This window comes from Vespa velutina, chromosome 6 (assembly GCF_912470025.1).
Source record: "Vespa velutina chromosome 6, iVesVel2.1, whole genome shotgun sequence".
NCBI lineage: Eukaryota > Metazoa > Arthropoda > Insecta > Hymenoptera > Vespidae > Vespa > Vespa velutina.
In genome coordinates, this window is record NC_062193.1 from 9,209,912 (window position 1) to 9,236,887 (window position 26,976).

The window sequence follows — 26,976 nt, forward strand, 5'->3', positions numbered from 1 at the left end:
GATGTGTTTAAAAAAATTGAGCTAATATCATTCGTATGTACAGATCGACGAGGAAAAGTAATGATAAAGAAGATGAAAGTCACGTTTCTTCGTCGATATTGTTCGTTTTTCTTCGAGGAAGTTCCGTAGTTGTAGGGTTGTAGAAAAAGGGTTACGAGGTCGTCGTCGTCGTCATCGTCGTCGTCGTCGTTGTCGTCGTCGTCGTCGTCGTCGTTGCACGCAGTCTTTCTTTAAGCTCGTCTAGTCGAGAAGAGATGCTCGACCGTGGCCCGGCAGCCGGCGACTGGCTGCTGCTAGAAGGCTCGCAAGCTCGAGCCAGTCGACCTGGCTAGGCGCAAGCTCTCTCCCTGCTACTCGCCCACCAAAGCTGTCTCTCTCTCTCTCTCTCCCTTTCTCTCTGCATCTCTCTCTCTCTCTCTCACACGCTTTACTCTCCCACGCGAGCAGCCTCCCGTCGTGTGAGAATTTCTTCGCCGTGTCACCGCGAAAAATGTTCTCCTTTTCTCATCCTTCCTACGGCTTACGCGAACGAGCTCTTTCACTGACCCCACTAATATTTTTCTCTTATTGTATTCTCTGAGTATGTGCTTTGAATGACTCGCCGAAGGATCCCAAGGTAGTAATAGAAACTGTAATAGAAAAATATTCGTCAAGGTGTTAATTGAACGCAATAAAATGATCATTAAGACGATTATTACAAGCGCGCGCGTATATATAAATAGATAGATAAACACTTTTATTACCTACTCGTAGTAGCAATCTTTTATAGGAGTTAATCGGCGTTACGTTCATTGTCGGATGTTTACTCGTTAAGAAGATAAATATACGTAAGGATATTTCATTGATCGAAAAATGACACTAGCTTTTATATTTACCTTTAAGTAGATAATATTTATGTATATGCGTGTATGTATTAGCGAAAAGAGGTCGTCGTTAATTACATCGTGCTTTGGTTTTCCAGCTGGTGGCACAAACGATATTCAAGAATGAGGATCCTTATTACGATCAGTATGCGATCTCACGAATAGTGATCCGTCCGACAAATAGCTCCAATACTTACCTATACCATTTAAGTCGCGTTCGAATATTCGATCTCGTTATTAAATGGCGAACTCGAGTAGGCGATGAATATAATTATATAATAGCTTGGTAAATAATGGGAAAACTTAATGACGCATTCGAAGCGACACAAAAGGGACGACGCGCAAATATAACATTATTCCAGTATATCTCTACTTCTCATATTTGGAGGTGAATTTTCGTAAAGTACGACAGAGAGATGATGATAGCGGAGCGGTAAATAAAGTACGGTATATTGTCGGAGCGCGATGATATTCGCCGTTTCCCGTATCGTCGAGAATTCTTTTCTGGAAATACGTAACTGTCGGCCCTCCTAATGTCTTCGCATCTAGCATAGTCTCGTGTACGTATCTAGAGAGATATTGCTCTATACGTATGACCATCGAAACATTTCAGACTTCAACTTTAACGTTCCTTCGACGGTCATTATACGATCGCGTTATATTTTTCTTTCATTTTTCTTTTCCATCTCGTATATTCGGACATTTTCTTATCTCTTTCTACGAGTTTAGAACGAAGGTTAAAAAAACATAACTCGTTAGAAATATATTAAAACCGGTAGAATATAAATAAGAGAATATACGAATTTTAGATTCATCGTAGCGACCCTATCAGTCGCACAAATATTTGTTCATTTATTGATTACATGTTACGGTATATATTACCTATATCAATCATCGATAAGCTAACCGCATCATATACATAACTCGGTCATATGCTAAATAGTCTTTGGATATATCTATATACCGTATTTCTGACAGGATTGTGATTTTTCGAGTGGAATAGATGTAGGAGGTGGGAGGAAGTATTACCGTAGAGGAAAATGCCAACCTTGACCGGAATATGTGTCCTTCGACCCGTGCCGCTTATATCGACTATACCTTATCAGCTGGCTCGAATATCCAGTATCTATACTATAGAATATAGAAACGTATTATAGCTCATTCTCTTTTCACATTTTCTTTTGCTTCTTTCCATCTCCCTTTGGCTTTTACCGACGTCATCGTCTTCGCCGTTGCGGTTCTTTGTCCACCGACCGTTTTCCATCCACGTCTTCTCCTATTTAGTTTACCGCATAGCTCACCGCATTGTCGTTACTCCACTACCACGACCATCAGTCTCACTTTGTCTTTCGTTTATTCCTTTTCATTTATTTAATCTCATCTTTGTCGAAAGCTCCTTGGAAGATGGTTATACCACGAGTTTAGCAACAACCATCGTTCTTCTTCTTCTCCTTTTTCTTCTATTCTCATCATGAGATAAAGTATATTCCAAAGTATTCGTCATTTTCCATACCTAATAATTACATTCCTTTGTTCTCGCTTGATGTTTTATATCTTTTCCTCTAATTTTTTTTATCCCAATAAACTTTACGTTTCTGCTGAATGTGGAGCTTTTATTTTAATTCAGAGCTTTATGTACACACACACACACACACATATATATATATATATATACATAATCTACGCACGTGTGTATGTTTGTTTTAAAGGCGCGCGTATGTCAGATAGCGATAAAAATCTACTTTTGCACTTGGCTGCGAGTAGAAATAAGAGAGAGAGAGAGAGAGAGAGAGAGAGAGAGAGAGAGAGAGAGAGAGAGAGACGGAGAAAAAAGATTCTGGACAAAGTGCTGAGAGGAAACAAGTCCTTATCTTTGTTTACCGTCTCATAGTTGCAGCCAACTCGGTCTCCCCACCTTCTCTACGATTCATACGGATTGGCAGAGTTTCTGTGATCCTGATATCCTGCAGTAATACCAAAGATCCAGTGGTGGCTCTCTCCGCAGGCGCAGTATATTCTGCTTCTCTCTCTCTCCCTTTCTCTCTCTCTCTCTCTCTCTCTCTCTCTCTCTCTCTCTCTCTCTCTCTCTTTTCCTGTCCCCAGCGTCGTCCGGCAACATGATCTAACTTTCGTGAGATCGCGCAACAAGGGATAAGCCGTGGAGCATCCACTCCGCCAAAAAGATTTAGGACTGCGGCTGGGTCACGGCAACTTGCCAGTGACCTCAGGATTGCGTAAAGCCTATGTACTAGCACCGCCACCACCACCACCACCACCACCACCGCCACCACCACTACCGACATCATCATCGGCAATGAGATCGGCAGACAGCAGCATTACCGTGATTGCTGTCTGTCCGAGGAAACGTCCACTTATCACCGCGTTTCATTTCTTTTTGGCATCCTCCTAAAGAATTTCACCATTTCCGCGTGACTGCGATTCCTCGTCTCTCGTCTCGTTAAAATTTCAACGATTTACGACGCATTTCATATCTCGATCTTTTTAAAGATTGATTCCTACGGAGAATATTTCTATATCGGATTTACATCGGTAACAATTTGGCTTCTCGATTTTCGAACTAATTAAGATATCACGAATTAATCGGCAATGGGAAATTTCAAGAAACTTTGAGAAGTTCTGTCGATGTCTCCCACTCCTTCTTGGTGCCCATAGCCTATTAGTCTGTGGGTTGGATAGATTCCAGTGGTTCGTTCGACAGTCACTTAATTAACGACTTCTAACGATCCCCTTGATCATTGATAGAGGGTAACCCTCCTGAAATGACGTAGAATAATGAACGGCCACTCGATACTTGGACTTTAACATCCTTTATCGGTTTCGCACCCTCTTTAGAATGGTGCCACGTAGCGCGTACTCGGTGCTTACGATAGTAGTAACTCGAGAGTGTCGCTTTCGAACGAAAGATCTCTCTCTCTCCCCCCCCCCCCTCCCCTCCCTCTAACACTTCTTTCTTAGCGCGTTCGAGATAGGAAAAGTCTTGAAAAGGTCGCGGAAAGGGTTAGGGTAAAGTTCGTGGCTCATTGTTCGCCTCTCGTTCTCTAGCTCTCCTTGGTTCTTTGTACTTCGAAGGAACGTATGATCTCTCAAGACGAACGACAACGTCTTCGGTCTTGATCTATCGGCTTTAGAAGAAGTATCTACGACGACGAAGAAAAAGAAGAAGAGGAGGAAAATCACGAAGATTCATGAGCTACTCGCTTTTTGGTCATCCATTCGTTTTATCGTCCAAAAGAGAGACCGAAATCGAGACGGCCGGTATCCGAGAAGAATTCGAATGGTGAACGTGTCCTCGATGTATCTTTATCCCTTTCTCTTTTCTTCGCTCGACCGACCGAAAGGAAAATTTAAAAACCTATACAAAGATATTTTTCCATCGGTCTTGCGTCTTGCGTTGTCGCCGACATCTTTCACAACACACGTTGAATCATTTTCTCACGGACCTTTATTTTTTTTTTCTTCTCTTTTCTTTTCCTTCTTCTTTTCCTTCTTCCCTCTTTCTTCTACCTTTTTACGTCATTCTTAAGGATTTTCTTGTCCCTTTCGTTCGCGCCACGTTTTTACCCAGCCAGAAACTCCCGCAGCTAGCTTCCTACCTCGAGTAAAAGCGAGCTGTATATCCTTCTCGTCTTTTCTCCCTTTTCTATCTTTGTTTTTTTATTTTTTTTCCTCTTTTCCTTACACGGTCGGCAAATTAATGACACTCGTTTTCTCCTCGTATGGTTAAAAAGGGATGGAGTGATGGAGAGAGAGAGAGAGAGAGAGAGAGAGAGAGAGAGAGAGAGAGAGAGAGCGTTTCAAAGATTTTCCTTCTTCTTTCTTTTGTCCCTTTTTTTCCACGGCGCAAACCAAAGATACGAAACGATCCCGTCGACGTGGATAAATATTTGGTTCGTGAAAGAGGTGAGCTAAAACCAAGAGGGTAAATCATTCCGTCGTGTTTATAATAATGTCGAGAGTTCTGATTTCGGGGAGATACGAAATAACGTACGAACGAAAATTAGTTAAAATTTCGTGCGTTCGGCCGAATATAACAGACATCGTATAGCTTGGAAAAAGTATATTTAATAATCTAGAAATATGCGATTAGACTTAGAGCGATGGTATGCCGGTAGAAGGCGAAGATCCATAGTTTGCATAGATTCGTCAGCGGCAGTAGAACGTCAGGCGATTTCTCGATACCTATCGAGAGCGAGAGCGCGATCCGCTTGCATAATCGTCATAGCCGAGATATCTTTCGTGTAAGGTTCCCTTACGAAGCTTTCGAGGAATTGATATGTAGAAATCTACGATAATCAAGTACAGCTTTTAGCATTATTATCACGCTTGCGCATCGAATTTCATATTTTTAAATGTATCTCTACGTACATGGACGTATTATTGATACGTAACAATGATTGAAAATGACGAGATAACGTTGCTGTATTCTATTTTTATATCATGCAAATCAATTATCTTCGAACGGCATTTATACCGATCTACTCATTCGGAAATCTTTGATTTATGTTAGAGGTAGATACATTATTCCTATCTATAAAATCATAACGGGAGATGGTATCCATTCGAATGAGTCATTGTAGGACGTAAATCTATAAATCAATTCTTTAACGTGCAGATTCCTTTAATTCGTAAAGATCGAGTTTCTTATGCGCATTATATATTTACAATCCCCTTCGGTTAGGATTTCATTCATTAAAAATCGAATCCATTAATAAATTATCATCGTTCGATTTATTTCGAAGATAACTGCATGGTGTCGTGAAATTTGGTCGTTTTATTAATAAACATACACGTCCGTTAAAACTTGCAAATTATTTCATAAATTACCATATTTGTTCGATCAATCGTCGTTTCTCGTATTTATATTATGTATGACGTAATATACTACATTTATAGAACATTTTAATATTCAATTGCAAATCTTCAGATTGCCATATATGTATATATATATATATATATATATATATATATATATATATATGTATGTATGTATGTATATATAATAGTATTTATTGTATCCCATTCATTGGCTTTGATACTCGTTAATAAATGAAAATTGATCGAAAGTTTACTTACTTGGGGCATTGTCCGTGACATATAACGTACGTCATGTAGGCAAGTGTCGGGTCAAGCCTCCTTGGAACGATTTGCAAGCCTCTCACTCTTCCCCTTCCCAGTGGCAAGAAACTATGGCAAACGAAGAGACAGAGTCAGAGAGAACGAGTGAGAGAAAGAAACATAACACGAGCCGGTGTGTTGGGATAAACGATAGAGTGGGGAGGAAAAGAGAGAGAGAGAGAGAGAGAGAGAGAGAGAGAGAGAGAGAGAGAGAGAGAGAGAGAGAGAGAGAGAGAGAGAGAGAGAGAGAAAGGTTATAATCCTGGAAATCGAGAGCGAGGAGAGTGAAAGAGAGAAAGAGAACACGCCTCTCTCTTTCTTTTTCTCTCTTCCGAAGTCTCGAGACTCGAAGTATGTCTTCTCGGTGAGAAACTCGTCAGTATCTCGGTGACTTCCATCTGGTAAATAGCACGAATCTTGTTCTCTAGAAATCGAACGGTGATCGCGCGTGTGCCTGGGAGCAGGTTTTACTCGCGCGTGTATATTTGGTACGTCAACGAGAAGTGGACTAACGAATAAGAGGGAAGAGGCGGTGGAGGAGGAGGAGGAGGAGGAGGAGGAGAAGAAGAAGAAGAAGAAGAAGAAGAAGAAGGAGAAGGAAAGGACTCGATTCTCAACGAAGCTTCGTCGATTAACGCGATAAAAATCTCTACGTGCACAGTACAGTGAATAGAAAACATCGATAATACGTGTGGAGGCACGCTTCTTCGAAACGTACGTTTAAGATTTTCTTTTACTTCTTTTATTTTTTCTTTCTTTTTTCTTTTCTTTTTTTTTTTCTTTTTATTTTTATTTCTTTCCCCCCCCCCCCCCTTTTAATTCTTCGTTCCCTCGTTTTCATCTTGCTCGACGAAACGATTCCTTTTAATAAAGAGAAACGAGCCATCGTCATTTATCTTGCCGCTAATACTCTCCAAGTGTTTACTTCTTCTCTTCTTCTTCTACTTCTACTTCTCGTATTTACATTAGAAAAGGTTTCGAAGCTTCTCGTCTCTTATCGTTCGAGACGATCGTAAATTCAGTAAAACGCGACATTCGTTGTTTTCTCGTAGAGCGGTCGTGATCGATGGTGGTGGCGTTGATTGGAAAGAGAGCGAGAGCGACAGAGAGAGAGAGAGAGAGAGAGAGAGAGAGAGAGAGAAAATGGTGGAAAAGCGTTGGAAAGATAGATAAAGAGAAGTTGCATAAGTGCTCTTCATACAAAACTTTCTAGCGGTCTTTTAAAGCGGTCGCGCAACGGAAGAAGAACGTGAAATTAGCGCGAATTGAAATTCGAAAACCTCAAGTGTGGTTTGCCGGTGTGTGCGTAGCAATAAAGCGTAGGCGTGTGGGATTTAATCCGACGTGCAAATATACTGGCTTCGCCATGTTATGTTACGCGAAACGCTCGGCGGACTAATCGGGAGGAAATAATTTGTTTGGACAAACCGGTGTTACGTAGGTTCTGATTGGTCGTAGGTGATCGATCGATCTCTCTCCTCGTTTGCACTATGTGTACAGGAATATTAGGTGTACTCTACTACCTGTCTACCGATTAATGTACATAGCTAATCACTTCGACCGACATTCTCCTAACTAAATTAGAAAAAAAAAAAGAAAAAAAAAAAAATATATCGTTTCGTTCTTTTAAAGCGAATTAACGACTTTATCACTTTAGCTCCGGACATTTGTCTCCTTTCCTTTCGTTTTTCATCGAATGCAAAAGAAATATTAAAACGTGTTGTTTACTTTTTAACGTAGGACATTGAATTCGTTTACGCAAGACTATTCGTGTTCAAAGACAATCGCGTGCATTCAGTATCCAGGTACCTACTAGCGATCACCTTTAAGATTCCACCTTGTAAAAATGTCTCCTTTCGTGTCGCGCTTTCTTCGACGCGCGCACAAGTGTGCGGGAGAGAGAGAGAGAGAGATCCGTTTCGTAACGCTCTCGTCTAACCTACTTAAAGTAATTCGTCCTTTTGTCCCAAGAATCGTAGCCGCGTTCGAGTAGATAGGATAGACGAGTCTATGGAAATTTACTTTTTGATTAGGTCGAAAAACATCGTTTCACCATAAAACCAAGTTTCGTGCATTGCTTGTCCCAAGAAAAAAATAGTACATTATTATTATTGCGGTTACTATTATTATTATCATTATTATTATTATTATTATATCAAATTGATCGATTGAGCTGCAATTTGCGGAGATTATTAAATTTCCATGTGCAAAGTTCGCGAGGAGCTAGTTTCGTTAGTGTCCTTCGAAACGTTGCATCACGAACAGCAGCATAACTGGATCCGCGGAACGAGTTTCACATAACGGCCAACTCGAGACTCGACTTCTCTCAAGAATGTACTTTGGAATCTCAATGATTTATAGGTTTTATTAGATCGAATATCATCGTGGATCACTTGTGAATTCCAAAAGACAAACGTACGAGAAAACGTGTCGTAGTTGGATCAAAGCCATTTTCGCAAAGTTCCTGCGAAATCGAAGGTAGGGGTGGTGTAATTCATATGACCGAGCTGACGTATCTTATATTCTCGATGGAGCTCGTAAAATATTTCAATTCATTTAGAAAATCGACAGCCTCGGGTTTAGTACTTTTAGGATTTCGTTCGTGCCCGATAATTCGTCGTTGGTAACGATCATTATTACGAGTATTACGGCGAGTGAAAGTAAGATCATTTCGTGGCGTGTTTGCCCTTATGGCCGATGAAGAGATGCTCGTCCAAGCAAATCGCGATATCGTGCGCGAGAGAGAGGGTGTGCTCGAAGGAGAAGGGGAAACATGCCCGATTAGTGTGTGCGGCTGGACAATCGAGTAGATCGCCTAGCAATACCGCGACCTATCGATCGGCGAACAAACGAATTTATCGAACATTTGCCTGCTAATTCACCTATGCAGCATGCCGCATAATCCAGTTACGTTGTCGAAACCACAGGAATTCGCGGATAGGCACCTGCTCTCGCTTCGAGACCTCGCTTTAGTAGTCCAAGCTTCTATATCGGGATCTGTGCATGCACGATAATATGTTTGCAATGTGCCTCACTGACCTATCCGGATGAACGAAGAAAAAAGGAAGACGAGAAACGACCCTTTCTATTTATATTATATCATATTATTATATTTCCAGACGCGCATATAATATATATATATATATAATATATATATTATATCCATATAATGGTGCGTGTGAGAAGCGCGCCGTATACTTGTACACCCGGAATAAGCATTACCGGCAGCCTGCGTAATATATTTACTACGGTCCACAATGAGTAATACGTAATGCACGATATAATATCATGTATAATATATAACTTGCATAGTACATAGCGTATAACGTAGGGCACAGGAAATGCCATTAATCCTTTGTACTCTAAATTCTTTTTTCATAATCCGTCAACATTGTTGTTCCCATCGAAAAATAATGTAACGTTAAAGTTTCGAGCCGGAAGCAATATAGATGATAGCGCTTAAAACTATAATACGTGTAACAATGAATCAAATTGAATCTCGATCCATCTCCTTTCCGAGATGTTGCAACGACAACAGGAGGAGTTTGCTGTAACGAGCATTTGCGGCTTGAATATTTGCCTGGCAATTTGCTTAAGGACGAAATGTGTGAACCTGCATCGTCGTTAACGTTATCGGCTGTGTGCGTTGTTGGTTGTAACGTGCGAATGCAGAGAATCGTACACAAGGCCATTATCGTGACGAGCGAATCACATCTAGTCGCGTTTCTAACTCACGTCTACCGAACTCCATTCTAATTTATAATCATGCTCTTCCTCCTCTATTCTAGTTCTATTTGCCCCTTCACCTTTGGAAATTCCTTCTTTTATTATTCGACGATTATTCTCACGTGAACTAAAGCCTGATACCTAATATTATTTTTATTATTTTTAGCCTTTCAGATCTTTCGTATAACGTCTGAAAGATCTTATCGTTCCGATTTAATAAAACGTAACTATCGCGTAAATTACAACATCGCGTTGATTTTATTTTCATTCGAAACGTACGAACGTAGTGACATTATTTTAATCTATAGGAAAATTATTTCGAAGAAACGAAATTACGTAACTGATTATAGGGAGACAAAGATGGATAGGGGAGAGATAGAGAGAGATAGCAATTTGGAGCTAACTCGAAAGGCGCATATCGGGTCACGTAGATCTCGGTGGAAATATAATTGCGACTGCGGTAGAGCGTTTCTCTCTATTGGTAACCCGCGATTAACTTTAACGTTTGGACCTCTTCGTTTCCGGAAACGTCGGTATTTCCTCAAAGCTACTTATAAGTTTCTTTCGCCCGCCCGCCTTTTCCCAATCGAACATCAAACTTGGTATATCTGTCTTTCCAAGAAAGAGGGATTATTTCGTCTGAAACTAGTATCACGTTTTCGGTCAACAACTTTTGAAAAGCCACGAGAAGGAGTTTCGACCAAACACTTTGCCAGTACTTTCCAAAACTTTATTTTTCGATTTTAAAACTTTCTCGCTTATCTCGCTTCAAGATGGCCTTATAATTTTGATGAATTTAATGAAAACACTATGTATATATTTGCACGCGTGCCCAAACATATATATACATATATATATATATATATATATATATATATATACATATTATTATTATTATTATTCTATAAACATATGTATATATATGTATATGTATATTTATAGAAAGTGTGCAAAATCGAGATACAGGCGAGGAGTAGAGGCGGCGGTGGCCCCTGGCGTAAGAACATAATCGCGGCTATGTCCTGAAAACGTCTCCCGCGTGATCCGAGTCTTTCCTCTTAATGCGCGATGTGAAAAAAAAAAGAAAAAAAAAAAAAAAAAAAAAAAAAAAAAAAAAAAAGAAAAAAGAGAAAAAACCCAGGAAAGGGTTTGGGATTTCGATGCTTCTTTTGTTCGTAGAAAACGACGATATTATCACGACGCTAATACCTCACATTTACTTCCACTCTTCTTCTCGTCTCTCTTCAAACGATCCGTCATTTTGCGAGCGTTGCAACTTCTTCCTCGTCGTAGTAGTCTCGAACGAAATAAACGCGTTCCTCGCGAATATCCAAGCTCAACGTAGAGAACCACGTCGTACGATCGTGACTATAATGTTTCTCTCTGTCAGAAACACAAATCAAAAGTAGATACCTAACGAATAATTATCGTTGAAATTTCCTATTCCTTATATCTCTTTATTTTCTTCGATTATCTACCAATTTATCAGCAATTATTCAACGACGAATGAAAAAGAAAAAAAGGGGGGGAGGGAAAAAAAAAGAAAGAACGAAAGAAAATAAAAAAGAACATGAAAAACAGATCGAAATAAAATGTATATCTAAGGATTTGTCGGCCAAAGATATACTATTATTTAAGACAAATGTATGCATATATTATTCCAGGAGCCAGATTTACATAACGATCGAGTAAGTTCTCGAATATATAATGTACCTTTTACAGTTCGATTTCTTCTCTCTTTTACATCATCTTTCTTATTTATCGGATTTCACGTTTAAAGTACCGTTTAAGGAACGTTTGTCTTTATCTCGAATGAACATACGACTGTTGACTTTCGCCGATAGATCTTAATATCGTCGATTATTGACCAAACATTTTCAACCGAACGTTTGCTTGTTTTTCTTTTCTTTTCGTTTCTTTTCTTTTTCTTTCTTTTTTCTGTAATTCGTATGCCTCGAAGGGAAAGTTATTAGCACGAGAGGCCAAAGCGTTAGCGAGGTTTCGTTAAATAAAAATCCGTAGAGAAGAGTTCTCGGGAGTCTCAAAATCGAGCTTTCTAGTCGAGAACGTTATAACCTCGTAACGTCGATTGCAAAAGCAATTGCTCTCCGTGATATACGCCTACTTTTAACGCGTTAGAGTTTCCTTTCTTTTTTTTCTTTTTTTTTTTTTTAAATTTCACTATTACGAAGTTAGGTCGCTGTGTAGAGACGTCAATTATCGGCACTAGCATTGTCGCTAATTAACGAGAGAAATCCTTACAAACGTTCTCCCTTATGCAGAGAACTCGAATAACTGAACCAAATTATTGATTATGGTACTTACTTACGTAGTAAGTAGCTACACGTACGACTAATTAAATTTAACTTTTTTTTTTTTGTTGTTGTTGTTGTTTATGCTTAATGTCCGGAGTTTGCAACAAAGGAAAAAAAAACAAAAAAGAGGAAAATGCAACGAAAGCTTGCAATGTACTTTTCCGTATGGGAAAGTTTTCGATTATTTGTTTATTCGAAAAGTTTCCTGAAAACGATGCAAAGTATATTCTCTTTCACGTTGTTAAACGATAACACGAGTTATTCGAATAAAACGAAACGACGTTAGAGACTGCAGAGAGAGAGAGAGAGGGAGAGAGAGGCACACGGCCGTCGGCATCGATTATATTCAACATTTTCAACAAAGTTTTCGCTATGGTAGAGAGTATCGGTCGCCTCGCTCCTGTAACTTCGTTAAATGTCACTCAACTCGATGGAGAACGTTAGATTACATTTGCAATATATTCGATTAAATATCGATAGCACTTGAAAAGAGGTGTGCGATCGATTGGGAGATAGGCAATCGTTGCCGAGAGATCCGAGTGGACGAGCTTTTTCCGACTGGATCAAGAACATAATAGATGTAGGAGTTGGCAGAGGGACTTAATACCCGATTCCCCAGGACTTTGACTACGAAATGATAAATCTTGGCTTCGGGTGGGTAAACAGGTGCATTCGATCAGGATATTAGCTTTCACGAGAGATCGGCAAGGTTCATTTCCCAACCGGTTTTCTTCTCGTCCATACGACCTGTCGATCGTCTAGATATACACACACAGAGAGAGAGAGAGAGAGAGAGAGAGAGAGAGAGAGAGAGACGTCGTAGAAAACTTATTTATCTATTTTCTGCGTGTCGGCATCATAAACGCTTAACGACACCTGTCGTCTTCCTATCGGGTCGCATTATTTCTTTTTGCGATGCCAAATGAAAAAAATTAAAATATGTACACGTACGAATATAGATGCGTATTAGAAATTCCGATGAAGTATTAATTAGGTATTTGGCCGACCATGTATATTCGATCGATTCGATACGCGTGCGTATTCGCCTTCTGTGCGCATACACGATTAAATAATACCGGAAAGAAAAGCGGTAAAAGTGGTCGGTACTGCAACAGCTCTCCTACCTCTTTGCGATCTACTGTCCTGGTAGCGAACACCTGTTCGCGCACCTGAATCACCTGGATCGTGCCTTTATCTGCGCACAAACAGTAAGCAAACCTCTTTGCCTGCCTTACCGCTCTGGTATAGGAGGAGACGTTTTGTTTTAACCCTTTCAAAGCTATGGCTTCCTCTTCTAACAATGATCTAAACCGGTCGTTTTCAAATCATTAGAGAAACTCGTCGCTACGGATAAGTTTATCTATCGGAGAATGTAATTAAAATTTAATTTAAATCGTCGCCACAAGAAAATACAATTATTCGACGAACCGTATGAACGTAACGTGTACACACGAAAGTGGCTTTTCTTTTTTTCCTTTTTCCTTTCTTTCTTCTCTTTTTTTTCGGTTTTTTTCGTGTTTTTTTTTTTCTTTTTTCTTTCTTTTTTTTTCTTTTTTTTTTTTTTTTTTTTTTTTTTTTTTTTTAATATGTATATTTTTTTTTTTTACAATAATATCCATCCTTTTGATTCATTTGGTATTCATAAAAGTTAAACGTCTCGTAGGTAACTATTTTATATTCACGTTATATCGATAAAAGGTTGAATAGAAACGATGATATTGTAGTAACGACGATATTAATAATTATAATAATAATAAAAATGAGTATGATCGGGCGAGTACTGTACGATAGAGAGAAAGACACGTGAGCAATTTCGAATCGATCGAACTCTCATAATCGTGGTAATTCGATCGCCTTGACCTTTCGCATGCGCACGTAGTATTTTCTAAATCGGCCGACGTGATTCTCTTCTGAATATTTATGAGATCCGATGCTACGAAGGATTTATCGTATTAAAATGCGATAAAGTAATCCAAATTTAGTATGCATGCCGTATACCAGGGGCTCCTCTCGAAGGCCAACGTAATTGTTTAAATTAACGTAAAATTTCTTTAAAACCGCAGACGAAACGAGCAATTCTTTGTACCTTTTGTCTCGCTTGCGTTCTTAATAATCCTGCACGTAATTACGCGTAATATTTGAGAGGGCGAAAAGTTAAGAGAGAGAGAGAGAGAGGGGGGGGGGGGGGGGGGGGGACGGGTGGGGGGGAGGCGCGCAACGGGAAATTATTCAAAACGTCGAGTGGTCCTGCGCGTCGGCGAGTCACCGCGAGTAATTAGCATAACGATGGTATAAATGTGAAATTACGCGGGTTGCCTCGATTTTACGTGAAATTTCCAAGCGACCGTGACGACGTTGTATCGCGTTCGCGCAGCGATCCTGATTAAAAGGTAAATTGCGCCTATTGTGCGGGAACTCTGTCAACGAGACAATGGGAAAACTGGAGGACCGAACGTAATCGACCGATTTGATATCGTTAAAATAACGATCGATCTTGCTCCTCGTTGTTATTTAAAACGACGGCGCTCTAATGCCACGAGAGCGTCGAGTAGAAATCGCGAGGAGGATCTGCTAGAAGGAGGTGGTGCTAGGTGATGGAGGAGGAGGAGGAGGAGGAGGAGGAGGAGGAAATGGGAGTGGGATGCAACGTGAACCACACAACGTGCATAATACACCTTGGCTCTTCGCAGGTGTGCAACATCCTGCCTTCTCTGCTACCCTGCTCGCCCACGCTCGTGGAATTTACCTGAAAAGGAAATCTCGGTCGTACCGTGACTCCTTTACCTGTTAGAGAGGTCACCTAGTCGTTATCTCCTCTGTCCACCTCTATCTCCTCTTCGTGCTCCTCTTCATCCAGATCTCGCTAGCGACAAGTTTCCTCTATACCACCGGTACACTTTGTCGCAGCACCTCCTCCAACGGTAAGCACGCGTGCGCACGCTCGCTTCCTCCTTCTTCTCTTTCTCCTCCTCCTCTTCCTCTTCTTCCTCCTCCTCCTCCTCCTCCTCCTCCTCCTTCGCTTCCTCCTACTATCTTATGTTCTCCCGTTAACTCGCAGTCGTGGAAATCATCTAGACGACTCGTTCGACGTCGCTCTAGCACGCAGATGTCCAGATAATTTTCTCGGTAGACTTTCCTCATGGAAGCGGAGAGAGAGAGAGAGAGAGAGAGAGAGAGAGAGAGAGAGAGAGAGAGAGAGTGAGAGAGAAATAGCGAATAGAATTTGGACTTTTATCTATCGTTCGCCAGGTGTGTTCTCGAGTAAAATCTCGATCGAAAAGGTTTCCAACTCCTTTCCTAATTAGCAGGTACCCGTGGTAGTTTTCGATGGACTCTTGGAGAATACGCGTGAACGCACGATCGGTCCTTAATGCACACGTACCCGTATACACATATACGCACATACATACACATAAGTATACCATCTAGTGTATCTTCGTGCAACGAGTTTTCCATTTCTTTTCTCTTAGTAGGAAGACGAGTCATACCTAGTAGTAGTGTATAGGGATTTCGCGTATGATCCAGGTGAATTGACGAAAGAAAGATAAAAAAACGAGGAAAGGATCTGTTTGGTCGAAAGTGGGAGGTGTGGGCGTTGAGCCAGGTAGAAGGCTGCACCTCTGAATCCCAGGCGAACAGCAGCGAAAGGAGTGGCTTCTCTTACGAACCTGTCTCCAACGACGCAACGACATATTTACGCTTCGCCCAATACATCATTTTTTATTTCCTCTTTTATCTTTTCTTTCTTTTTCTTTCTTTGTTGCTTTTTCTTATCTTGAGACACACTGAACAACGTTTATAGATATTTAACGTTAAATCGGCGAGATATATTAGGCTCGATTACTGATCGACCGATAAAAAGAGAGAGAGAGAGAGAATATTAACGAGGTCGTTAATGAGACGCAAGACGCGATTAGATGGACGTGGCTTAGGGGAAATCATATAAATCTTGTCAATAGGGAGCAAATGTGCCCTAAGGGTGTTGTTGTTCCAATGGGAATAGAAATTTGCTTGCGCGTTCGACACGACGAGGACGCCTGCGTGATGAAACTGGAGACGTCGCGGTGCCTAGAAGAGGCGTACGCAGGTGCTAAACTTCGCACGTCGCGACGATCGACGTGCGCGGAGTCGCTGGTTATTGATATCGCGCTATCAGGAGAGGATAATAACGTCGAGGATCGTTCACGCACGAAGAAAAACCTGTTTGGAGGTTGACTAAATCCTAACGAGATATTTATTAGCTTGGACGGTTTGTTATCTTACGTTTTCCTTTTTATCGATCGTCATTCGAGACGACCTAGAGAATTCTCTTGGTCTATTTTATTTGTCGGCATTTTCCATTTCTCTCTCTCTCTCTCTCTCTCTCTCTCTCTCTTACTTTGGCTCGGTTGAAACTATTCTACTTATTCTACTTAGAATTCGTGAAAGTCTTCTCTTTGGTCTTATCTCTCACCTTTAATTAACGAACAAGCTACTCGTAGAATCTCCGAGACAAAGCAACGACTAAGTAGAGTACCTTTCCTTCCGACAAAATTTCTGCTATCCTGAACTCGTACCTTACCTTGTACTTCTTAGACGTAATTTTAACTTTGTCACTTTGTATGCTACATCGTACGTTAGCGTTTGATATTAACGGGTTTCCGTTAATGGTGTTCGTCAATCTTGGGGTGGTTAGTTAGTACTATAAGAGAAAAGGAGACCGAACTAATCCCTGGTAAAGACACATGCGGGAATAGCGAGGAGAGTTCACGGCAGGGAAATTCAAGCCAGACCAAACTTATCCCAAGGATGGTATCGATCAGGTGGTTAATTAAGTGCCAAAGAGATTTCTAAGGATCTTTAGTCTTGATCCTTTCAGGTTTCCACTGACTCCTTACGAGTTTGTTCGCACCTGGATCGATCTCTGATTCCCCGAGTATCTCTCAAAGAGAAGAAACGACGACGGATCTAAAAGAGTCGAAAGAGTGGGAGGGAAGGAGAGATAGTTAAGCTGCCCAGCTTTCGGACCGAAGCGTTGTGTGTTTCCGTAAATCAACAGGTGGCTTTTGCCAACGAGTAATATTGTACGCTAAAAGATCTCTATCGCGTTCGGGTTCTTACGGAAGTTCGTTCAAGAACAACGTATTAAAATCCAATTTCAACTTTATAATAAAGCGCAACGGCCGCTAATTAATATCCAGGAAATCGGCCGAATTTAATAACTTAAGAAAGAAGGATACCTTTTCTACGACGAAATCCGTCCTCGCAAAAGTCGTATTTATTCATTGTTCTTTCTTTATTTAAAAGAATTCATAGCGAGCGTAAAAGTTTGTAGTTTTTTCTGTCCTCGTCCGTCGGCAATGTACTACTCCGCTTGAATTTCATTGTCCTCGCTCGGCTAACTTTCCTTTATAAAGTGCCGCTTATTTATTCATAAGATTTTATAATTTAATTAGTCTACGCTCAGAGTAGAAAAAGGAATGGGGTGGGGGCGGAGGGGCATGACTCGAGTGAAACGACGGAACGAAATATCGAGTATTCTGCTGATTCATTATTTGCATTATACGAGCAAGAGAATCGGTGCATATTAAAATTCTCTTACTCAAATGCCCGGAATATACTTTCAAAGATATCTTTTCGAATTTAACGATTATTATTATTTTTCGCCTTAATAAGTTTTTTAATCCGACGTATTAAAAGTCTTGTAAAAGTCTTTTTTCGAACGATACTTTATGCCTTTATTCGATATTTATTTCGACAAATCTTAGAAGGGAAAAACTCGCGTTAACTCCCTCTTCGTCTCAATCATTCTCGAACAAGTTATTCGTAGGGGGGGGGGGGGGTTCTTCGAAGGCATTTGGTACAAATAAGGAATATGGTCTGAAAAGAACTACCCCCGAGGGGTAAAAGCATTCTAGAGGTGGCGTACTATATACGTAGAGAGCGGATTTGTACTTTTCCTTTATTTCTCTCTCTCTCTCTCTCTCTCTCTCTTTCAACGATATCTCGTCTCATCACATTTTTTCTTCGGCGCATCGAAGAAACTCGTTTCTTTCGCTCGAGCGAGATTCCGAGTAAAGAATGTAAGAAAGAATGTAAGAAACAAAAAGCGAAGGAAAAATGAAGAATGAAGGAAACTAGAAAAGAAGGGAAGAGAGAGAGAGAGAGAGAGAGAAAAATATAAGAAGCGCGAGAAATCCGTATCTCGAGAAAATCGAAGTAGTCGTTCGTTATTGGTATTAGAGAGAAGAAAGCAAATGCAAATGTTGAAACTTGTAGGTATGGTTTAAACGAGGAAAGAAAGAGTAGAGAAAACGATAGGAAAGAAATCACGGTGAGTAAGAAAAATGCTCGGAAGCCAGCTCGGACGACGGCGGTGATAAGACCGAGAAAGGAAAATTAAGAGTGGAAACACTCGGGAGAAAAGAAGAGTCGGTGCGCACCGTCTTGTACCGTTCAAGCGCGTTTCGTCGTCTTGGTACTCTTCTACGGAAAGGATGGGTTCAACTTTCATCTCGGCCTTTTCCTCATTTTTCTTTCTCTCCGTTTCTCACACACACACACACACACACACACACATTTTCTCTCTCTCTCTCTTTCTTTCCTTCCATCTTTTTGAACGCGAAAAAGAAGGTGCGGACAGTCGACGTGGCATCGTTAATATCTCTTAATATCATCTTTCGTGAAAAAGTGGTACAACATCATGAACGATTCTTAGTTTTGGAAAATCATCTCAGCGATGAAGTATGCATGGTATTTACGATGTATGCGAGAGATAACTATGCAAGTTTTAACGAGCTGCTATAATTCTGCATGTCGGTGAAAGATGAAGCATAGAAAGAGAGAGAGAGAGAGAGAGAGAGAAAATCGTTGGTAGAAGAGTAGCATTGATTCTCAGTTTAATCTTTAGAGAGCTACTTAGCGTGGAAGTTGGTTCCATCGGGTACTTTCGAGCGGAAGCTTTTCCTTACTTTACTTTGGATCCTTGTGACAAAGAGCCCTAATTATCGACCGTACTTACATACATAGGACAAGTTTGGATGGGAAATTTGTTCTACAAATCTTTTCTGTCCCGCTGGTCTTTCACCTTCTTTTCTCATATCCAAGGGGAATATTTTGTAGGATAGAGAGAACGCGCGTCGTCCATTTGCAATATCACTAAAGTAGAAAGCGACTGAAAAAGCATTCGATAAAACGGACCGTGACAATTCTTCCATCATTCTTTCGCCTGATGGGGAAAGGTTTGCGAGGTGTTCGCTGACGCTTTAAATTTTAATTGCAACGCTTCTACGAGTTATCCGAAAGGACGATGACGACGACGACGACGACGACGACGACGACGACGACGACGACGACGACGACGACGACGCTGATGGTGGTATTCTCTGTAGTTGCGACGAAGAGACGACCCAGGAATATATTTTCGAGCGGCTAAGCGTGAAACGAGCTTCGGCCAAGTCCTCCTCCTTCCCCTCCTGCGCCATCTTGCCCCTTCCTCTTTCGTGAACGTTATAGGTGCGGAGAGTGATCGATAGAGGTTCGAGAGATCCTTCGAGAAGAAAAGAAAGACAAAGAGAAGAAACTCGGAGGAAGGTGCAAGTGTATAGAAAGTATTGTATATGATAGTAGAAGCAGCCTAGAAGGATATGCGTTCACGTACACAGGATCTCTTGGGAGATGATCCTTCTCAAGGACGATACTCGGACGATATTTATCCTTCGGAGAAAATGGGGGGACATTTACGTCGCGCGCGCGCGCATCTAAAAATTTTCTTTTTGGAGTACTCGAAAGCACTCCAGAGAAAGAAGGATAACGGAGATCTTGCGAGAAAGAAAAAGATATGTATGACCGAGCTCGAGGAAAAGAAGATGTCCGTTGGTTGGACTCAAGCTCTTCTTTCCTTTCTTTCTTTCTTTCTTTTTTCCTCCTTCTCGTCCATGTCGAGACCGGCGCGCGTTCGCTCGTGAAATAAACGCATTCGAGAGAAGTGAGAGTCGTCTAGCGCGTCAAGGGGATTTTTCGAAAAATACAACGAAATCATCCGCGAAGGATTTCTTTTCTAGCCAAGATCTCTTCTCTACCCCTCGTGCCAGATCTCTCGGGTCAACCTCGAAAAATATGATTCGGCTTCCACGAATCTCAGGGATTTTCCGCGAACGACGTTCCTCATATCTCTCCTGAACGATATTACTTTTTATTCTTGCGCGTTCAACGATCGACAAAGATATCGTTTTACTCTGTATCCTCCTCCATCTCCCTTCATTCTTCGACGATTACTTTCAATTACGAGACGTAAAGAGACGACGCGCGCTTATGTATCCTCCAGGGGAAAACTGGAAACTAATATCGTTGATCAAAGTTTATCCTTCCTCGTTCCTATTTTCTCTTTTTACGACGAAAAGATGAGATAACTGAAAAGAAAATTTCTTGTCGTCTTATCTTGAAAATCGGTGAAATTTCCTGGAAGAAAATAGCTTTTGTCGGTTCTAGAAGAATATACGGCAAACTTTTTATGCGTTAACACGCATCCGTCCTTTCTTCTGTGTTCCAAGAGTAATATTATATCCGGTAAACCTTAGATGGCAAGTGGTGTACCTAGGTAGCTACCTATAAAACGCGCGTTTGTTCATAATACGAGATCAAACGGATATGTCTACGGTGAAAGGCTCCACCCCCTACCCTTCTCCCTCCCTTCTCTCTCTCTCTCTCTCTCTCTCTCTCTCTCTTTTTGGTGAATTTTCGAGTACCGCTGGTTGTTTGTCTTTACTTTACAGAATTTGGATGGATATTTCATTTTCAGGAAATTCATCGCATCGCCGCTTTCGGCATCCTTCTCTTTCTCTCTGTCTTTCGAAAGGGTACAGCTGGAGAAAGAGGCTAATTGTGAAACGAGTTTCCGCACGAAATATGAAATACCAGCCGTGTGTGTATGTACCTCACGAAGAAGACTCGCGGAATTTAACCGGCCGAACAAAGTGGAAAATAGATCTTACGAGTGAGAGAGGGGAAGGGATGGTAAAAGGGTTAATTCACGGGGTCAGATTGCGGTTTGCGTCACGCTTGTTTCCTAAATCCCACGATACGATCCAAAGGGATCAAACAGATTCGTTTTACCTCTATCTCTTCCTCCCTTTCCCCCTTTCATCTCCCCTTCCCCTTCCCCACCCCTCCCCTCCCCACCCCTTACCTCCCTCTGTTTCTCTTGGAAATGTGCGACGGACACCGAGCTCTCGTAATATATGTATGTGGAACGTGCGGTTTGTTAAATCGAGTCAAATCGCCGAATTCGCTCGAAATCCGGAAGGGACGCGTTTTACTCACCCAGTATATACTACCTATACGGCTGTCTATTCGCATACGTTACTATTTCCCTTTATTTTTTTATTTTCACCAGTGAGCCGGAAAAAGATTGGGAAAATCGCAAATGACCTTTTTTCATAGAGAGATTTTTACGTTTCGATAATTAATGTAAATCAATGAAATGTGAAAGGATTATATTTAGTTATTTATTAGTTGAGAAAATAATTTATATTCTACGAAGCTTTTACTTTGTATAACCAACGTAATCATCGTAGAATAGATTAGCAAACGGTCGGAAGGAGAAGAAAGGCAGAAAGATAATCCGAGTATCAGCGTTGGGTGAAAATGAGCTCGAACGTTAGCGTAGTATCGTTTTGGTAGTTCTGTCTTAGCGTGTAAAGTCTCAAGAGAGAGGATGTTGGTATTTGTCAGTCTTCTACAGGCCTTAAAGGAGTCATTTCTTTGAGTCGACGTGGTATCTTCTCTTTCGACGAGCATTTTCGCGGCAACCCAAACGAGGAAACTCATGCTAGCTTATGGGAGTATCATTCAAACCTTACCACTAGTTTCCATGGATATTATCTGTGGCTAAAACCGAGGAAACTTTTCTCTCTCTCTCTCTCTCTCTCGTTGCACCAGCAGCGCGGCGCCTTATCCGTGAAATTAACGGGACTTTGCAGCAGCAAGCTCTTCCGGCATCCTCCGCGTTACGCATGGATATGATACGCGGTAAACTTTGGTTAAATTTTATAAACGATCGAGTGCGCTACTTTAACGAGAGAAAAGAGGTTTCGTGAAGATGTTCGTTCGTTTAAAAGGAACGCGTTCGTGACCAATCGCGTTTAACTCGCATCGAGGGGATGAAAGCGCGTAACCGATTGTGCTTATTTTAGTCCGTCTGGTAAGCTTGAAAAGACGAGACTTTCCTCGAGGTGGAACGGTTAGTTAGAGTTTGGTAGCTGTGTTGTACGTCGTCGCGGCACATGGCAACATAGAGGAAAACGGGGATGTACTTTTGTAAAACGCAAACTGGTATAATTTTGAATTTAAACTGTATCTAATCGAGTTTAGTTGGAGAAACTATTCGGGAGTCGCGAGGGAAAAGCAATTGCGATGCAAAATAGATAGTAGTCGATTAGTCCAACTACCCCCCATTAGCAGGCATCCGTATCTCCGAGACTCTTTAGTTCAGTTTTCTCCGAGTTGTTCTCGGCGATTTGCAAAATTTCTCTTTTGCTATTCCCCACCTCGGTTCCTTTCTAATTCGTTTTCGCGAATACGTCCGACAGCTGTCGCGAAGAATAAACGCGAACGGGACAATAACGTGCGTTCGTGAAAACGCGTATTGTAGAGGCAGGGAGAATAATCGAGGTCAATAATCGACGAGTTCGCCGTCGATAGGGGGTTTCTCTCTGATTCCTGACAGCGTCAGAGCTCGGCTTTAACGTTCGACAAGTTGTCAATGACGTGAAGGCCATTATAACGATCGATTACTATGGAGGAGCTCGATGATTGCTAGGCTGCTCGCGTATGGCCTGCTAATACCAACGTCCGTTCGCGCGAATTCGATCAGAGCCCGAGAGAACGGATACTGCTCTGAACGCGGAGAATTTCGAGGGATGAGAAAGCTAGCTCCACCCTTCGTCGATACGTTCGTTCGAGAATCGACGAGAATATCGTCGTGAGTATCGCCGAGAGCGGAGAATATCTACGTAGCGGTAATACAATTTTACGAGTCCGATCGGTGTCGGACCTTTCTTCGATATAAAAGATAAAAAGTCTAATATTCTCATTATAGCCCGTAGGAAAAGAACAAACCTCTTTTGACCTCTTTCGAAATCATAGAACACACGAAGTCAGTCGTTCGTTCGAACGAGGCGGCATTTCTTGACTAAAGCAGCCAAAAAATTGCTAAAGTTCCAGAGACCCATTTAACCTTTTAAACATTTTATTTTTGTTACAGTCGAACGTATTGCAATGGATCATTTCTGGTTCGCGGTGTACCTGACTCTCGGTTGTCTCGTCGCCGGAGTTCTGCCACAATATAGAGACAAAAATACCAGTAAGTAACGAGAGTCTTACGAAACTGCGTCAGCGAACGTCAATTGCCAATTTGTATCGTAAACTCACAAATTTCATTTATTTATTAAGCTATCTCTCTCCCCTCCCCCCCCCCTCTCTCTCTCTCTCTCTTTCTCGAAGATAGCGGTTAGGAGAGTTCGTTCTATCGTTCAAGGAAGAAGAAATAGAGGGGAAAAAGAAGAGGACGAATAACGTGGCGCGATACAAGGAGAAATTTAATTCCAAGTTGAAGTCGTGTTTGAACGTGGAAGTGTGCGCCAGGCAAAAAGGAAATAACAGGGTCGATCGAGCCAAGTGCTTTTCCACGGCGCGACGTGCGATGCCTAGAAAGCCCGGTTATGCCATAGTTGCAACGAAGGGATATAATAGGTAATCTCCGTGCGACAGTGATTAAAGTAGAATAGATACGCCGAGCTTTTATTTTGTTCGTGGATGGAGTTTATCTCGTTTCTATCTATCCTTTCTTTTTTTCTTTTCTTTTATCCTTTTTCGTTCGTTCGTTCGTTCGTTCGTTCGTTCGTTCGTTCGTTCGGCCGACGATAGAAAATTTTCCACTCCGATCGATAGAAATTGAAAGTTTATTAAGACGCCACCGTAGTTAGACGGTAGACATTACATCGTCGATATCGTGAAGCTTTCAACGTACCTTTACGATTAAACTATGGCAAATATGGTAAATAGAAGCTCTTTACGACAAGGTAATTTCAAAATATGGTAACGTAAGCGCACTATACTCGCTTTCTTATCCCATTTCTATTTATAGAATTTTCTTCGAGAACGATCTTACGTGAAATACGAAGCCTATAACGGATGGCTCTTTTCGAGTGATCGTATGACTTTATACAGGGTAGGTAGTAGTACGCGATCGGCATACCGATTAAGGGTCTCTCGAATTTACCTATATTGGACGATGAGAAAAAGGTGCGAAAGGAAGGAGATAGCAAGTATCGGTGATCTTACTCCTCGTCGCTCTAACGAGCGGGAATTCGTTTCCTTCGAGAGATTAGATCCTTGGAATAAGCTTCGAGAGAGAAAGAAAGAAGACGCGTGGATAAAGAGATGGAGAAGGAGGAGATTCGTTTGATACTCGCGGTCACGTAGCTGTCATCTCCTGTATGAGCCAACTCCCATAAAGGAGTTGCATTTTCTCCTCCTCGGCCTCTCGTCATAAACGATCCCATTCCCCCCGTACTCTCTCACCTAAATTGGATGAGTTTGCTCGGAATTCGATGGGGTCCCAAAGACAATTAAAGTGGAATCAAAAGTAATTGGAAATTTTCCTATTTTCCTCGTAATTACCTGTGTCGTAACATTTGGCAATATATGTAATTACTTGATTAAGGATGCGGCTCTATGGCTCGGCGATTACTTCGATGTTGAGATAATGAACGTGTTAACGAATCCTTGCAATTAGGAGTAATAAAAAGGTATAGTTTTGCGAGCACGCAGCGGTAAACGGTATCGATAGGAAAGGGCAGCAGCATCTGCCGTTCGTCATGCGAGTTCTGCCTACAGCGTTTTAATTGCTAATTATCCCGCATATTTAACGCGAATACCGGTGAACAATCGCCCGATCGTCCTCTCTCTCTCTCTCTCTCCCTCTCTCTCCCTCTCTCTCCCTCTCTCTCCCTCTCCCTCTCCCTCTCTGTCTGTCCTCTTTACAAATTCGTTCGACAAACGAATCACGATCATTACCAGAGCATCGCTAGAGCCGCACCCTGATTGTAATTTTATCGCGCCGGCACCCTCATTCTATTCATTTCCGTCGCAGCTAGTAACCGAGGCGTTCATTATTTTATTTCGTCCTTTGCTCTCGATCGACCATTTCCTTCTTTCTCGTTTCCCTTTTGAAAATTACAGAAGGAAGTATAATAGTGAAAAGGGCACAGAGAAAAAGAAACGACAAGAGACATATTTCGTGAATCACTTTCGTCTCGTTTCGCATCTCTCTTTCTTTCTCTCTTTCGTTTTTGCCCTCTTCTTTTTCCTTTTTTTTTCCTTTCCCGTTTTTTTTTCTTTTTTCTTTTTTTTTTCTCTTTTTTGTAGCTATCTCCTAGCTCTATGCTAATTTACTTTTTCCGAGCTCGAGTCTGTAACGCCATGTCGTATTACGTTTACCGTGTAATATCGCGACTGCATCTATGCGTACTTTCATATTTTCTTCCTCTCTTTTTACACGCACACACACACACACACAGAGAGAGAGAGAGAGAGAGAGAGAGAGAGATTCATACCTTTTTCTTTCTTCTTGGCGCAAACGTAATGCAGCGTCATATTACACAGCTCGTGACAATTGCAACATTCCTACTGCGTCGTCACATTGATTCTCTTTCAAGCGTTAATGAGCCATAATAAAAAATATTCAGAGAGCGGACTCTATTGAAGTTATTCATCGAGGAGAAAAAAAAATTAAAGAGAAAAAGAAGGAGATTTAAAGGATTACCTCTTATCATCCATTCGAAAGAGGGATTTAGAAACGTTGGGGCGTTACTAATTAACATATTCATTAGCGGATACGAGGGATAAAACGGAACGTTGATCGATAATACGTCGAGAATTGAAAAAATTCTTGATATTCATTATTGACGAGCTTGCTATGTTACGTTGGACTATTATTCGTATGTATCGAGAGAGAGAGAGACAAAGAAAATATATTCTCGAATTAATACTTTGAATGGTGGAAAGAATAGAAAAGCGTTTTGCGATTTCGATTAAACGCGTGAATTAGTAGTAGTGTCGGGAGATGAAGAAAAAAATGGAGGGCGATCTCTCGGCACGCGTTAAAGGGAATTACAATAAGACGGATGAAACGAAGGGTATCGCTGTGGACTATGATAGCGAGAGAGAGAGAGAGAGAGAGAGAGAGAGAGATAGATCCATTTTGTCGCTTACAAACGCCAGGAACAGCGCGATCCACGACGAGAGATTTCGATTTATTCGTAGTATGATTTACGTTACGGCGGTACGGACACGTGTGCTCTTTCTCTCTCTTTCTCGTTCTGTTGCATGGCAGTATCAACGAAAAAAAAGAAAGGAAAAAAAAAAGGGCGCACTATTGTTTGTGCATCGAGAGTGTTCGTGCGCGCACGCATGCGCACGCTTACAAGCTCGCGATCGCTGCATTGTATGCAAATATCGTAGGTTGTGCGTCACGGTATCTCGATTTTTTCCTGAAATGGGCTTGGACGATATCGTTGCCGTGTTGTTCTCCCGACAGTTTCTCTCCCTCCGGCATCACGGTCCCACCGTTCGTATAATTAACATTATGCAAAACTTATGAGTCATTACTCATTTTGTTTTTTTTTTTTATTAGCTTCTTTCTTTTTCTTTTCGTTTTGTTTTCTCCTTTTTTTCCTCCCTTTTTTTTCCCCCTCATCTCTTCTCTCCTCTTCTGTTTTCTTCTATCTTTTTTCTTCCTTCTTATTTACCAACTTCTTCTCCATTCTCCTCCTCGTACGCACTCGCATTTACCATCCCATCACTTCGTTATCGTACAACATTGAGCCAGAGTTTGAATGTAAAATGTATGTAAGTTAAAAAAAACTAGGCAGTATTATTTTTAGTTTATATCTATT

General features: G+C 41.3%; 2 protein-coding genes and 1 long non-coding RNA gene across 8 annotated transcripts in view; 1 reads left to right on the plus strand and 2 right to left on the minus strand.

Annotated features, from left to right (window-relative positions):
• Positions 1 to 600, minus strand: part of LOC124949585 (dipeptidase 1-like) — a 60,133-nt gene extending 59,533 nt beyond the window's left edge. Inside the window, exon 1 of one of the 2 annotated variants that reach the window (XM_047494901.1) lies at positions 84 to 600. The gene's annotated coding sequence lies outside the window, so the exon portion shown is untranslated. Of the gene's footprint in view, positions 1 to 41 lie in introns of both variants that reach the window. The other variant, XM_047494902.1, reaches the window with a different exon arrangement.
• LOC124949591 (low affinity immunoglobulin epsilon Fc receptor-like) overlaps positions 1 to 26,976 on the plus strand; it is a 91,510-nt gene that overhangs the window by 33,148 nt on the left and 31,386 nt on the right. For 2 of the 5 annotated variants that reach the window (XM_047494911.1, XM_047494910.1), the window contains 2 exons: positions 6,428 to 6,713; positions 23,283 to 23,381. In XM_047494911.1, the coding sequence (XP_047350867.1) occupies positions 23,297 to 23,381 (85 nt within the window). In that variant the 5' untranslated portion in view covers positions 6,428 to 6,713; positions 23,283 to 23,296. Of the gene's footprint in view, positions 1 to 6,268; positions 6,364 to 6,427; positions 6,714 to 23,282; positions 23,382 to 26,976 lie in introns of those variants that run through there. The other 3 variants (XM_047494914.1, XM_047494912.1, XM_047494913.1) reach the window with 2 other exon arrangements.
• LOC124949598 lies at positions 4,781 to 15,016 on the minus strand. The gene is made up of 3 exons (XR_007101109.1): positions 14,825 to 15,016; positions 5,958 to 6,068; positions 4,781 to 5,167 (listed from the first exon to the last, which is right to left on the minus strand). It is a non-coding gene; the product is annotated as an uncharacterized LOC124949598 (long non-coding RNA).